General features: G+C 35.1%; 2 protein-coding genes across 2 annotated transcripts; one reads left to right on the top strand and one right to left on the bottom strand.

Annotated features, from left to right (window-relative positions):
• Positions 1–2620: 2620 nt before the first annotated feature.
• LOC137838222 (uncharacterized) lies at positions 2621–4225 on the bottom strand. The gene has a single exon (XM_068647477.1). It carries the CDS (start codon positions 4223–4225, stop codon positions 2621–2623), a length of 1605 nt encoding a protein of 534 aa, XP_068503578.1.
• Positions 4226–10250: 6025 nt separating this feature from the next.
• LOC137836401 (uncharacterized) lies at positions 10251–14984 on the top strand. Its single transcript, XM_068645126.1, has 9 exons — positions 10251–10485; positions 10626–10830; positions 12902–12992; positions 13095–13240; positions 13434–13677; positions 13755–13859; positions 13935–14117; positions 14196–14400; positions 14477–14984. Exons 1-9 carry the CDS (start codon positions 10266–10268, stop codon positions 14962–14964), a joined length of 1887 nt encoding a protein of 628 aa, XP_068501227.1. The 5' UTR covers positions 10251–10265; the 3' UTR covers positions 14965–14984.
• The last annotated feature ends 1139 nt before the right edge of the window (positions 14985–16123 follow it).

The following is a 16123-nucleotide window of genomic DNA, read 5'->3' as shown; positions in this document are numbered from 1 at the left end:
AAACGCCATTTATCTTCCCATGTCGCATCTTCCCTTGATTGACCAACCCATTTAACCAAAATCTCTGTTTTTGGCCGATATTTCCCTTTTTGCACGACTCGTTCTTCCAAGATCCCCTCTGGTTGAGGCGCCACCTGTAACTGGACAGGTTCGTTGACAGGAGGTGGTATCGGTTCCAGAACAGGGCCTTCCCTTTTCCGTAACAAACTCACATGAAACACATCGTGAATTAAGGAACCAGGAGGTAATTCAATCCGATATGCAACCTTTCCTACCTTAGCAAGAATTTTGTAAGGGCCAAAAAAACGCGGACTTAACTTAGCTGATGCTCGAGAGACCACACTTGACTGTCTATATGGCTGTAGTTTAACATAAACATGATCCCCTACCTCAAATTCCAATTCACGACGGCCGCAAAATGCTTCATACGACCTTGAGCTTTGAAGAGGTTGGCTCGTAAGGTTTTCAGGATCAGATCACGGTCTTGAAGGTAGTCTTCGACAGCTTGAACCTTAGTCGTTCCTGGAACATACGACAAGATTTTTGGAGGCAGCCGTCCATAAACAACCTGAAAAGGAATCAGCTTGGTGGAAGTGTGAACTGAAGTATTATAGCTATATTCCGCCCATGGTAGCCAATCCACCCATTTTTTAGGCTTGTCACTAACAAAACAACGCAAGTATTGTTCCAGAATTCGATTAACAACTTCTGTTTGTCCATCCGTCTGCGGATGATAGCTAGAACTCATGCATAAAACCGAACCTTGCAGCTTGAATAGAGCTTGCCAAAAGGAACTTATGAAAATTTTATCACGATCACTTACAATGGTTGAAGGGATACCATGCAAGCGGACAACGTTGGCTACAAAATCCCGAGCTACACTTGAAGCAGTAAATGGATGCCGCATAGGTACAAAGTGAGCATATTTTGAGAGTCGATCTACAATCACCATTACCACTGTAAACCCGTTAGACGCAGGTAATCCTTCCACGAAATCCATGCTAATGTCTTCCCAAATTCTGTCTGGAACCGGAAGTGGCTGTAACAAACCAGCAGGTTGCATGGTGTCCGTCTTGGCTCGTTGACACTCATGACATTCCCGGATATATCTTTTCACAAAATCTTTCATGCCCAACCACCAAAAATTGTGCTTCACCTTAGCAAGAGTTTTATGAAAACCAAAATGCCCTCCTTCGGGAGAGGAGTGACACATAACCAGCACAGTGGATAAAAGAGGAGAATTGGAGCTCAACAATATAACATCATTTCTAAACCAAACTCCATCATGTTTCACAAGGTTACCCTTAACTTTAATAGGCAAGGATGAAGGTAAATTCAAATAAAACGGGTCTGTGTGTACCTCCTTTTGAATGGTAGTCCAAATGGTGGAACAAGGATGTGAAACATTTAAATAATGAAACTCGGGCGTACGAGAGAGTGCATCTGCGCCTTGGTTCAAACTTCCCTTCTTATATTCAATTTTGTAGTCGAATCCCAAAAGCTTGGGTAGCCATCTGGACTGAGCTGGGGTAGTGATTCGCTGCTCCATTAGATACTTAAGACTGACATGGTCTGTTTTCACCACAAAAGGTCGACCCAGTAAATAGTGCCGCCATTTCCGAACTGCCTTTACAATAGCTAACATCTCCTTCTCATATGTAGACCAAGATAACATGGTCCCCTTTAAGGGAGCACTGAAATAAGCCAAGGGTCTTCCACGTTGAGTGAGAATAGCTCCTATACCCACCCCACTCGCATCACACTCCACCGTAAATGGGTGAGACCAATCGGGCAAAGCCAAAGTAGGAGGGGTTGTCAGGGTAATTTTCAACTCCTGGAAAGCCACTTCTATCTTTTCATCCCAAATAAAAGGGCCTTTGCCAACTAGTTTATGCAAGGGGGCAACAATACTTCCAAATCCCTTGACAAACTTTCGATAATAACCCGCCAACCCCAAGAAACCGCGTACCCCTTTTGCGTTAGTTGGAGTAGGCCATGAAAGTACAGCCTTAACTTTATTTGCTTCAACCGCCACACCTCCCGATGAAATAACATGCCCCAAATAGTTAACTTGAGAAACTCCAAAACAACATTTGGAGAGCTTGGCAAAAAGTTGATTAGTATTTAATAATCCCAAAACAATATGTAAGTGTTCAAGATGATCATTCAAGGTCTTTGAATAAATAAGAATATCGTCAAAGAATACCAATATAAACTTACGTAGGTATGGCCTGAAAATGTCATTCATTAAGCATTGAAAAGTGGCTGGAGCATTGGTGAGGCCAAAAGGCATAACAACGAACTCATAATGTCCGTCATGCGTTCGGAACGCTGTCTTTGGAATGTCAGTTTCCCTAACCCGTATTTGGTGATATCCAGCACAAAGGTCAAGCTTAGAAAATATCGTAGCACCATATAGTTCATCTAGTAGCTCGTCTATTACTGGAATTGGGTACTTGTCCTTCATAGTGATGTCATTGAGAGCCCTATAGTCCACGCAAAAACGCCAAGTGCGGTCAGATTTCTTCACTAACAAGACCGGCGATGAGAACGGGCTATGGCTGGGGCGAATTAACCCATCACGCAGTAACTCTATAACTTGTTTTTCAATTTCCGTCTTCTACAAATAAGGTTGGCGATATGGCCGAGAGCTCACTGGTTTGGCTCCTGGAATTAAAGGTATGCCATGGTCATGGAAACGCCTTGGGGGCAATTCTTTTGGCTCTTGAAAGACCTGCTCATATTCAGTTAAAACATGTTGGACGGCTGGACAAGGACTTGAGATAGAAGAAAGCTCAACTTCGACCTGATTAACCTGGAGAAGTAAGGCAATACCCTGTATTCCCATCAACTCGTTAGCCTTTAAAGCAGTCAAATCCGACCCCTGCAACCCTTGTAACTTATGTGCTGAACCAGCATGATGGAATCCGAGAGTGAGATTCTGGAAATCGATTTCAATAGGCCCCAAAGTCTTCAACCACTGAACGCCTAAGACAATCGGACAAGCTGCGATTGGCAGAACAAAAAAATCAGTGGTTATAGTGAAACCTTGAATAATGATTGTAAGTCCTCTCACTCGTCCCACACAAGCTAACTTGTCACGGTTTGCGACGACCACTTCCAATTTGACCCCATTATCCACCGTTAATCCGAACCGCTCCACTAATGATTGCTCCATGAAATTGTGGGTACTACCACCATCAATTAAGACCACCACATCTTTGTTATGAATTTTTCCCGGCAACCTTAAGGTTTGGGGAAGGATGGTGCCGGAAATTGCGTGGAAAGAAATCTCAGCGGAAACCTCATCAGGAGGGTTCTCATTGGCTTCATCCTCATGGCTGCTGCTCTCTTCAACATCATCGACTTCACTGATCATGAATAGTTGGGGCTTGGTGCACTTATGACCCGGAATGTAGCGATCATCGCAGTAGTAACACAACCCCTTTTCCTGACGTTCTTTAGCCTCTACTCCTAATAAACGGCGAACTGGGCTTGAGGTAGGTAAAGCTAGGTGTTGAGATGGTGCTGGGCCTAAAATTCCAGCAGAGTGTGGGCCTTTAGACAGGGAATTAAAACTGGTAACCCGAGTAGACAAAGTAACCCGTCGTTGCAAGTTCAATTTCTCCTTAACCAACCTGGACAACCCCATTGCATCTGTCATGGTGCGTGGCTTCTTGAGTTTCACCTCCAACCGTATCTCTTCCTTCAGCCCACCTACAAAACAGCCAAGTAAGAAAGACTCCGGTAGGTTATCAATACGGTGTGACAATCGTTCGAAGGCTTCAATATAAGCTGCAACTGTGGTGATATGTTTGAGTCGATGAAGGGATTCTGAAGGGTCATCATAATCAGTCGGGCCAAAACGGCTCAGCAAAGCCGTGGTAAACCACCGGTGCCACTGTAAGGCAATACCGTCAAGATAAAAAGAGGCAAGATTGACACGATCTGTATCAGCGACGTTCTGAAATTCAAAATATTGTTCAGCTTGAAATATCCACCCCGTAGGATCATCACCACTAAACCGAGGAAAATGGAGTTTCAGGTAGGGTTTCCCTTCATTACTGATTGTGATTCCCTTGCCAGAACCAGAAGGTTTGTCAGAATCCTTCTCCTTAATGTCCTGAACGTCTGTCACTAACTTGTGGAACATGGCAGTGAGCTTTTCGAGAGTCTCATTAGTGTTTTGCTGGAATTGTTCGAGAGATTGTTTACGTGTTTCCATTGGATCAACACCGCTCTGATACCACTGTTAGGTGGTCTACGGCTGAACCACTGGCCAAAGGAAATTAAGAAAAAAAAAATGAAGGAGAAGAAACAAGAGAGATTGAGGCAATTTTCTCATATATCTTTCTGAAAGCAAACATTACAATTTAAAGGGAAAACGTAAACTACTTCTAATAACTGTAAATGAAAACGTGGCCTAATAACTGTAAATGGAAACGTGGGCATCCCATTATCTCCTGTACTTCAGCACAACTAATTCTAAGACTATTTCAAAGAAAGAAATCAACCACTCATTAGTTAGCATCGTAACAGAAAACAACAAGAATACCCGTGCTTTGGACAGGTTGAGGTGCGGACGGCGTGTGGAGGATGTGGCACAAAATACACCAAACAAACAACTAAACCAAATTAAAGGCACACAAGACCAAAATAAATGGTGAAAACTCAAAGATATAACAACAAGAACCGATTAAAGCAATCAAAATAGCAAGAAAATGAAGAACACCGAACAACAAAAGAGGTTGTGCAGTGGAAATGCAAGGGAACCGTTTGATGAATGGTTCAATGAATTTAGACGGTGAAAAAATGTTTTTTATCGGTGGAAACAGAAGATGGAAAAAGAAGAATGAAAGACAAACAATCAAGAACAATGAGAGAAACTGTGAAGAACAAGGTGACAATTTTTTTTTTGTGTGAAAATGAACAAAGCTTGGCTGGAGGACCTTTGGGTGCTCTGATCCATTTGATGCAATCCAAGTTCTTGATTGTGGAGTTGAATAGAGCAAGGCAACAAAAGGAATTGGAGAGAGGAGCAGCGAATGATAATGAAGATGTTAGGTTCAATAGGCAAAAGAGGCTTACTGGCAAAAAGAGATGGGAGAGATTGAACTTTTAATTCAAAATACTTCATTCAGTGAGAAATTTGAGTACATGAGGTTTATTTAACGTATTTATAGATGAAAAGGGTGAAGGTAGCTTGCTCCTTAGGCTACCAAAATCTCAGTTAAGCAAGTTTAACTATGGAGGGACGTATATGTCCTCTTAAGATGCTCTAGAGATCCTTGTTTGTGTGACAAGTGAGGGTTTCTAGAGTGTATTTGATTCATCTACAAAATACTCTTGAAAGTAAATGACATGAGTATTATACTATTTATATAGACAGTTCTTCTGTCTTTATTCTTGTGTATGGTGGCTTGGATGGTCCTTCATCACACGCCCTTACATAACGCTTTTTCCAACCCTTTTTAGAACCTTTCAAGCTCGAATCACTTTTATGAACGTTATGATCCAAACACGATCCTCTTTCTCCTTCTCATTCGTCGACACCTTCCCCAACCAGGCCGACAACCTTATCTTCCTCACTTCCTCGCCCTCTGATGGAAAACTATATGAAAATACTCATATTGGACCTTTGACAAGGATTATAACTGGAAGAAGGAGAAAGAAGAAGAGACTTAGAAGACTATATATTTATAAAGAATTAATTGTTGATTGTTCCTCCAATTTGTCTAGTTTAGTAAAAATTGTACAAGGTAGTGTATGTTTTATTTGGGCTAATTTTTCATGGACTATGTATTGGGCCAATTAGTGTAGGATATAAATAAAAAAAAGAGTCTAGCTAGAGTTACAACTGGGCTTCTTTGGACCCAAAACAACTCTAGACCATCTAGTGTGCACAAATAAAAGTCTAGAGTGCAAATAGAAAGCATGAGTGACAAGAAAGACACGAAGGTCCACATGCCATCCCCTCAACGGAGAAGATTTCTATCAATTCCAAAACGCCAATTGTCAACATACTATTGATGAGAATGGATATCCATGTTACAGACGTAGACACAATGACTTATTCATTGAAAAAAATGGAATTAAGTTAGACAATAGAAATGTTGTTTCGTACAACCCACTGCTTCAGTTGAGGTACTAGGCCCATGTTATCATTAAATATTGCAATAAATCCAATTCAATCAAGTATTTGTTTAAATATGTCAACAAAATTCTAGATAGAGCAAATTTAAAAATTACTAATACTGCTAAAGACTCCAACGAGACCCCAACTATAGATGAAGTTAAACATTACTATGATTGTATATATACATCTTCATGTGAAGCAGTTTGGAGAATATGTGCCTTTTGATATTCATCACAAATGGCCTTCAGTTCAAATGTTGACATTTCATCTATTATATGAACAACCTTTTCTGTTTAAAGAAAATGATGAAATTGATGAAATTTTTAATAAAAATGAACATAAAAGAACAATGTCTTTAGCTTGGTTTGAGGAAAATAAAACTTATTAAGAGGGCCAACATTTAACCTATGTTGAATTTCCTAGCAAGTTTGTTTGGATGGAACAACAAGGAAATGGAAGCTGAGGAAAATGTGTTTTGAGTATCGGAAGGCTTACATAATTTATTGATGTCATTATATAGTCCAACTACCTTGCTTATGGAAATCAATTGAGAATATTGTTTGTTACCCTCTTACTCATGAATACTATGTCCAAGCCTGATGAAGTGTGGAACAATACTTGGAAGTTGCTATCAGATGATGTTGTATACAAAAGGAAGAAATGAGTTGAAGCTACCAGGTATAAACTTATTTATTTATTTCAAAGTTAATTAATAATAAATCTGTTATGTGACTTGTGCCTATTTTGGTAGGTCATCAAATTGAAGATCTTGAATTACAAAATCTTTGTCTTCTACAAGAAGAACAATTATTACTTTCAAATGGTAAGTCTTTAAAAGACTTCAATTGTCTACCATAACCCATTCATTTAGATTCTTTTAATCTTTAGAATAGATTTATTATTGATGAAGGAGTTCAATAAGGAACAAAAAGACTTTTAAAGCAAAGGCATGAAGGCAGGATAAATACCTTGACTAGTGTGCATCAGTTAGGTAATACATTGAGTTCAATTTCCTGTGCTAGCCACAAGTAGCAATGCGGAAGAGAAAGACTAAATGAATTCTATTGCGCTCTAGAGGAGATAGAGAATTTTATTAGTTAACTTTCCCCACAGAAAGTAAGAAAGGAAAGAAGTATTGGTAAATAAATTATGATAACATAAGCATGTTTGAAATGCATGAATCTTTATTTCAGTGTCTTACTATTGAGCAAGTGAATTTCTACGAGAATATCATGACAACAGTACTTTATGAAGTTGGCGAACTTTTTTCTTATACAGATACGGTGCAACAGGAAAAACTTTTATGTGGAGAACATTGTCCACTTCCATTAGATCTAAAGAGATCTATATCGAAGGAAGGAAACCCTAAAGGAGGTAGTCATCAAGGAGAAATGCATTTGATCTTCTTTTCTTCTTGTCCATGCTTGTAATAACCATCACGAGTGACTAATTCTTTTCTTTGGATTGAAAGAATCTATTCAAACTCTTATGTATTGATGTGATACTTATCTATAATATTCAGTTCTTGATTGATGATTGGTATTATCATTTTATCTCAAAGCTTGAAACTATTCGTGGTTTTGATCTTTAGATTTGACAGGAAAGTACTTCTAAGCATCTGACCTAAATTTAATGCTTAACATATTTGAATGCTAGAAATAGATTTGAAATATTATTTTTTTATAACATCTGTTCATAATGATAATGAGTTTTTATAAATATGCGAGAAATCAATATTAACGAGACTCTCTTAATAATTTTGTATGCGAGGAATCAATATGAATGATTTTTATATGTGCATCAATCTCAATCAAGATGAAATTTTATATGTTTATAGACGAGTGAGAAGGATTAACACCATTCCCAATTTTCTTAACTAGAATCTTTTACTCATTTATTTATTTTATTTAATTTTCATGCAAACTTATGTCAATATCTTTCAAATCAAATTATTGTACATATTCTTATACCTAGTGAATGCTACTATTAGGATTTAAATAGTTGTTCCTCGTGGGTTCGATATCCGTCCTTAGGAACAAATTATTACTTCCAACCTGATACACTTGTCGTAAAAAGAGTCATCAAGTACTTAGCTCAATTTTTTTCCTCAATGCTCGACGAATTGTCTTCCCAACTCAGGTGATTTGAGGGGGAAAGGAATTGAGTGGCATCGATTCATCAAAGTTAGGATGATTTTCTTCAAATTCAGCTCTAGAATCTAGATTGACCTCTTCTTTAACTTGCTTATAAGAAGGAGGATCTCCTCAACATTGTGGATTTTTCGAGGTACGTCTTGTTATTCAGGAGGTTAAATAATGGGCCTTGTTTGCGTTGTGCTGTTTGAAGTTGAGCCTTCATTAAGTACTTTGTCACTCTTAAACTCTGTTTGTAACACTATCGAGTTGTCTTGGGGTCAACTTTTATAGTAATTATTGAGCCATTTTCTATTGGAAACTTTATGGTCGTATGTGGTGTAGGCACTACGACATCGAGTTGGTTGAGAGTTCATTGTGGTGGTTATGGGAAATTTTTACTAGGGTCCAACGGTGGGCGCCAAATGTTCTTACTGGGTTTAGCGTTGAGTCGTTTGCGGTGGTGAATCCGAGTTATCAATGATGACCTTCAGTTTGAAAGATTTTCAAACTTTACTGAAAAAATCAAAGTGAAAGTCTGACGTTCAAGTTAATAAGAATATAATAATATTAAGTAGTAAGTAAATATCAAAATATATGTGAGTGAGAAATACTCTCTGATTGTATTTATTGGCTTAAGAAACCATAACCTATAGTAATAATTGTTTCAATATGATATCGAATTTCACATACATGAGTTTCATGATCACATAATGGTTATAACTAGTTAAAAGTAATTATCAACATAATTTATAAATAACTATAGGAGGTGGATGGATGTTAATGGATATTAACAGTCTCGAATTTCGTGAATTGAGTAATACGAGAATATGTAAATTTTAGCACGAGAAAAAAAAGAATAATATAACATTTATATATAAGAGAAAGATGATGTTTTGAAAATAATGGTTTATAATTTTTTTTAAAATAATAAGTAATTAGTATCATATGTTTGAGTGAGATAGAAGGTTTCTCTCCTCACAAAAACAAACATAATTTTACCTTTTTAATAAATGTAGTATTTGACTGATATAAAAAAATTAATTAATTTAAGCGACAATTTTAATGGGGAAGTAAAAAAATTAATGCTGGATGCACTTGAAGTTTTCTTTTGAAAGACTAAATGGGAGATAGGGAATTCAATTTCTAAAGCTAACAACAATAATATGCACATATCTCAAGACAGAGAGTATAATTTACTCAAATATTTCATTATAATATTTAAATTAAAATAAATGTTTACAGTTTCAAGTATTTTAAAAATTAAAACTCAACCAACAATGGTTACTTTCAATGAATTAAATCATTGAATAATATTAATCAGTGTCATTATTAAAAAAGTTTAGAAATAGAAAGTTTAATGTGTTATTAATACATTCTATAATATAAGCCAAAAAGATGCATCATTTTGAATTCCTTATAAGAAATATTCTTTTGCTTAAACTTTTTCTCTTTCTGCCCTAGCCAAATCCCGTATCAGTCAAAAGCATATTAACATAATAGTTATAAAAATAATTAATAAAAGAAAATTGAAATTTAAAAAATAAAAAAAACACTGTAATAATATCTTATTTGTTAACCAAAATTTAAGTTTAAAATAGAAAAAAAAATCTGTAATATCATTATCTTATCTTGATAAACGTAACAGTAATATCCTCTCTCTCTCTCTCTCTCTCTCTCTCTATATATATATATATATATATTCATACGTAGCACATTAAGAAGTATGTTTTCTCTCTTTCTCTTCTCTGTCAGTGTGCCATTGTGTTGGAGACTTGAACCTCCTTCTTGTCTGTGCATCTTCTTCTATTGATTTTCTGTTGCAGGTAGATTGTTTTTTGTTTATTGCTTTTGTGTTGTTTGTGTTCTTCATGTTTTGTATGCAACTTTTCACTGGGATTGATTTCTTTTCTGTTGGTGTTTTCACGATTGCAACAATAACCCGAACCTTGTTCTGATCTCTCTGGATGTGAAGCTGCACTGAGGAGAAGAAAAAAATGGCGAAACTCAGCATCTCTGTGGTGGGGATTATGCTCCTGCATTGTTGGGTAGCCATAAACGAGGCAAAGTACTTGAAATATAAAGATCCAAAGCAGCCTCTGAATGTTCGAATCAAGGATCTCATGAAGAGAATGACTTTAGAGGAGAAAATCGGTCAAATGACACAGATTGAACGTAAAGTTGCTTCTGCAGAAATCATGAAGAACTATTATATTGGTAAGGTCAATTTCTTGTGTGTCCTTTTTGAATGAAAAACAAACAGATAATGGTGGATGGGAATATATATGCACATATTTTGGTATATTTATTCATTGTTTTACTGTTGTTTTGTCTTGTATGGTTTGTGTTTTTGGTAGGGAGTGTGCTAAGTGGGGGTGGCAGTGTTCCAAAGGCTCAAGCTTCTGCAGAGGATTGGATTAACATGGTGAATGATTTTCAAAAGGGTTCTTTATCAACTAGATTGGGAATTCCTATGATATATGGGATCGATGCTGTTCATGGCAATAATAATGTATATAATGCAACAATTTTTCCTCACAATGTTGGGCTAGGTGCTACCAGGTAAATTTCTCTCTATCATTATATGCATTATTTCATAGTTTTTATCACATTCACAGTTTCTTTCAGTTTAAGACAGAAAAAAAAAACAACTTTCTCAATAAAAAATAAAGAGATTTCTGTTTGTTCCGAGTATTTTAATCTACTTATTTAAAAAAAAGTAAAAAAAAAGTAAAAAAAAAATAAAAAAAGAGATTTTTGTTTGTTCTACTTATTTTCAAAAAAGTAAATCTTTTCTATGCTTTCAAGGAACAAATTTCAGCTTCCTAAATAAATTATTTGAAAAAATATTTATTTAAAACACTCATTTTAGTTTTTAACAAACTAGCCTCTATTGTTGGAGATCCTACGTCGACTAGAGATTAGAGCCTTTCATTGTATATAAGTGGGTGCAAACCTCAACCCTATGAGCCGGTTTTATGGGGTTGAGTTAGGCTTAAAGTCCACTTTCGTAATATGGTATCAGAGCCATTTCGAGCCTATCCTAACGAGTATTTGTGTTGGGCCTATCGTGCCACCCGCTATCGGGCCGTTATCGGATCACCCATAATATATAGTCCCACGCACGAGCTTCTATCTATCACTCTCAGCGTGAGGGGTGTGTTGGAGAGCCGGTTTTATGAGGTTGAGTTTTAATATATTTTTTTTAAAATTCGTTATTAGATATTGGAATCAAAGATTATGCGTAATATGGATGGAGCTCAAACAAAATAAACAATGCTTAACAAAAGTAACAATTGGTTAAAACATATTAAGAATGGGACTCCAAAACGTTATAATACATTGCCATAATTGAATATCTAATTTATTAATAACTAGCGTATGCAATTTGATGTATGTGTCCACTTTTCTATTAAACAATACAATTTTCAAAATATAATAAATGAATATATTTTTAATATTCTTATTAATTGGTAAAGCAGTTCGAATTATAAATAAAACTGTATATCAGATAAAATCACACGGCTTTTTTAGAAGTCATAAAATTTTGTGGACCTCTTTTTATGACTATTTTCCAATTTTATAGTTTTTCATGAATTCAGGATGCGTGATACTTTCACATTTTAAAAGACAAAATACATTCATTTAACACTACTAAAAATAATAATAATATTTATTTATTTTTTAATTTAAAATTTTAATATATACTATTATTCTTTATATCAATATTTGATTGTATTTCATTATCATCGATATTGCATATTTTTTATTTTTTCTAAAACATTTAATATAAGTAGGGTGGTTTTGTATTGAATGAAAGGTGGATGAGTGATTTTTTTTCATATTTCAGTATTTTTTATTTTTTTTAATATTTACTAAATAACTAATTATTTTTATAATTAATTGAAAATTATTTATTTTTAAAATTAATATACTGTCATTTCGCAGTTAATTTTAAATTTTAAATGTGGAGTGAACGAAACAGTTGATTAAACGTGAAACAGTTTGTTAGACGTGCATTCTTAGGACTTGAAGCAATTTTATTTTCATATCTTCATTTTTTTTAAAAATTATAACTTTTATCTCTTTTTATTATTTAATTCAATTGACATCTTTTATTTAATTTTTTTAATATTAAACATAATTATATATAAATGATAAAAATAAAAAAAGGGATAAGGCATGTGTTATCGTAGAGTTGATTATTAGGTGAGAGTATTTTTTAGGAGTTTCAAAGTGTATATTTTTTTCATCTACTAATTATGAACATGTATTATAACATTCAAATTGACTTCAATATTAAGATATTAATGACAACATAATTTAATATTGTAAATTTATAATTTTTGTCAATCTTATATTATAATTAATTCACATGTTAATATTTAAAATATTTTTATAATAATTTCTCTTATCCAAAGCATATTTTTTTATTCAAAGTTGTTTGTATAAATATTGATACCTACTTACTCTCGTTTAAAGCAAAACTTTCAATCGCAATTGTCTTTACAAATTCTCACAACTTTTCTTAGAGTGTGTTATAGAAAATTACCTTACTAAAAGTGTGTTAGAGAAAATTACTGATGTTTTTCAAAATTTTGCGTCTTGAAGAAGTTTATCTTTGATCAAGCAGGGACCCTGGACTTGTGAGGAGAATTGGAGCAGCAACTGCTCTTGAAGTTAGAGCTACTGGAATTCAATATGCCTTTGCACCTTGCATAGCAGTAACTATGAACATCCTACTCAATAATTTTTTATCAGCATCTAATTATCTCATATCTATTTGGCCTCATATATAGTCTTATTATATATAATATGTGGTATAGGTTTGTAGAGATCCTAGGTGGGGAAGATGTTATGAAAGTTATAGTGAAGACCACAAAGTAGTTCAGGCTATGACTGAGATTATTCCAGGTCTGCAAGGTGAAATTCCAACAAACTCAACAAAAGGTGTTCCATTTGTTGCTGGAAAGTAAGAACTTCACTGTTCCTTATCTTCTGTTACTTGCAAGAGTTGATTATATAAATTATCGACTTTCAAAACTCTTTGGTTTTTATTCTTTATTTTGGATATTCCTTACTCAAACCCATTTCTCTTTTCTTTTCCTTTTATATTATTCAAAAACAAATTTGTCTTGACGTTGGTGTTAACACGGTGTCATTAGGCGAAAAGTTATAGCCTCTGCAAAGCACTATGTTGGGGATGGAGGAACCAAAAATGGAATCAATGAGAACAACACAGTGATAAGCAGACATGGATTGCTTAGCATTCACATGCCAGCCTATTATGACGCAATCATCAAGGGTGTTTCGACTGTCATGGTCTCTTATTCAAGCTGGAACGGAGAAAAAATGCATGCCAATCATAATCTAATCACAGACTTTCTCAAGAACTCTCTACGCTTTAGGGTAACACTCAATTTATGAGGGTTTCATTTAGTTTAAAATTTGTGACGTGAGTCCTAAAATTGGTTGGTTTTTTCTAGGGTTTTGTCATATCTGATTGGGAGGGAATTGATAGAATCACCACACCTCCTCATGCTAACTACACGTATTCCATTTATGCTGCAATCACTGCTGGAATTGACATGGTAAACTATGGATTGAAAGTCGTTTTTCCATTGACCATGTATCATCTTCTAATATTTCCTCTATTAATGGTTCAGGTAATGGTTCCCCTTAACTACACAGAATTCATAGATGGCCTAACCTCATTGGTGAAAGTTAATGCCATACCAATGAGCAGAATTAATGATGCAGTAAGGAGAATTTTGAGGGTAAAGTTCATTATGGGCCTTTTTGAGAACCCATTGGCTGATCATAGCCTAGTTCACGAGCTCGGGAGGAAGGTTTGTTAGTCATGAAACATGTGTATATTGTTTACCTAGCCATTAATTTTATGCATGCTGATAAAATTGTTTTGGCAGAAACATCGAAAATTGGCTCGGGAAGCTGTGAGGAAATCCTTGGTTCTATTGAAGAATGGTGAAAATCCTAACCAACCACTTCTCCCTCTTCCTAAAAGAGCTTCAAAGATATTGGTGGCTGGAAGCCATGCTGATAATCTAGGATATCAATGTGGTGGTTGGACAATTGAATGGCAAGGAGTTACTGGAAACAATGTCACCAAAGGTATTTTATAAATTTCTTAATAACTTGTTAACCTTTTGTATAAGTAGAATATTGATAAGGCCTATGTGATCTACAGGTACAACAATCCTTAGTGCTATAAAAAATACAGTCCATAAAGATACCGAGGTAGTTTACAAGGAGAATCCTGATTTGGACTTCATTAAGTCTAATAATTTTTCATATGGGATTGTGGTAGTCGGAGAGAAACCATATGCTGAAACAAATGGTGATAGCTTGAATTTGACAATATCTGCACCTGGGCCAGAAACCATAAAGAATGTATGTGGAGGAGTCAAATGTGTTACTGTAATAATCTCTGGTCGTCCTGTGGTTATACAACCATATGTTGACAAAATTGAAGCATTGGTTGCTGCTTGGCTTCCTGGTACCGAGGGAAAAGGTGTGACTGATGTTTTGTTTGGTGACTATGGCTTTAGAGGCAAGCTTCCAAGGACATGGTTCAAGACTGTTGATCAGTTGCCAATGAATGTAGGAGATAGTCATTATGACCCCCTTTTCCCCTTTGGATTTGGCCTTAAAACTAAACCCCACAAAGCCAATTAGGAATTGAAAATTATGCGCCCTATCAGTTTAGTCCATTTACCATTTTTGCATCAAGTTCCTTGTTTCGTTTGCTATTTAATTTAGTATAATACATTGCTGTTGTTCTATTTGAGGAGAAATTATGTGCTTGGATGCTTACACATTTTTTAACTAGTTAAATGCTTCCATATTCAATTAAATATAATATCATCTTTTGTTTTGTTTCTCTTGGTTGGAATTTGGTAACTATATCTCTTTGAAAGAGAGAGATGAATATTGAAACTTCTTAATATTAATCGGTTTTCTTATATCTGGTAGCTCTTTTCCAAAATCTTGTATCAAAACTAAACTTTAATTAGATAAATAGAAAATAAAATGTTAGTTTTTGTTAGCCTTAGAGACATTAAGACGATAGATGTTGTTTGACACGGATGATTACGTGTTTATGTATGTCTTTGCTTGGCACGATGCAGGTTGGCTTATATGTTGTCAAACTCGTAACTAGGAGGCGGATCGGAGGTGGTCCAAAAACTCACTCGTAACTCGAGAATTGTAACTCGATTCAGAAGAGTTACTATTCGAGTTACTACGGTACATAACATAATTTAACATAAATTCATAATTCATAAAATGGTCTAAATACATAAGATAACTAAATGATCCAAATACATAACATAATTAAAAGTAGGTTCAAGATAATGTTTAATACATATAACTATCCCACAAAATCATTCATATTAATCATGGGATAATCATCTCCCTCCTCCAAAAGATCTTCATTTTCATTATCATTAAGGGAAGGAACCTCCAAGTCATTATCATCATCAATTGGAGAAACCTCCAAATCATTAATGGATGGAGTTGTTGCTCCTCTACTAGCATCATCTTGTCCAACTTCAGGTAATATGTCTTCATCTAAACCATCTAATGTTTCATTTTCCTCCAGAGTCCATTCATCATTAAAAGAAAGATCATCAATAGTATAATCTTTTGTTTTTCTAACATCTTTCTTCTTCATCAATCTTGAATTAGTCATCATAAACACCACATCATTCATGGTCATTTGGTGTAACCGATTTCTTTTCTTAGTGTGGATCTAAATAATTATAAAACTAGTTAACACATATGATCATCTAAAAAGTAATTATAAAATCACTTTCAATAATTTAAATTCTTACTC

The sequence above is a fragment of the Phaseolus vulgaris genome, chromosome 4, assembly GCF_000499845.2.
Source record: "Phaseolus vulgaris cultivar G19833 chromosome 4, P. vulgaris v2.0, whole genome shotgun sequence".
NCBI lineage: Eukaryota > Viridiplantae > Streptophyta > Magnoliopsida > Fabales > Fabaceae > Phaseolus > Phaseolus vulgaris.
The sequence above is the reverse complement of the archived record's forward strand: the minus strand, read 5'-3'. Positions and strand labels throughout refer to the sequence as shown.

Excerpts from the sequence above, each read along its gene's own strand:
- LOC137838222 (XM_068647477.1), bottom strand. The coding sequence starts at position 4,225 with ATGGAAACACGTAAACAATCTCTCGAACAATTCCAGCAAAACACTAAT.
- LOC137836401 (XM_068645126.1), top strand. The coding sequence starts at position 10,266 with ATGGCGAAACTCAGCATCTCTGTGGTGGGGATTATGCTCCTGCATTGT. Across the intron at positions 10,486-10,625 it reads CATGAAGAACTATTATATTG|GGAGTGTGCTAAGTGGGGGT; the intron begins GTAAGGTCAATT and ends TGTTTTTGGTAG. Across the intron at positions 12,993-13,094 it reads CCTTTGCACCTTGCATAGCA|GTTTGTAGAGATCCTAGGTG; the intron begins GTAACTATGAAC and ends TATGTGGTATAG.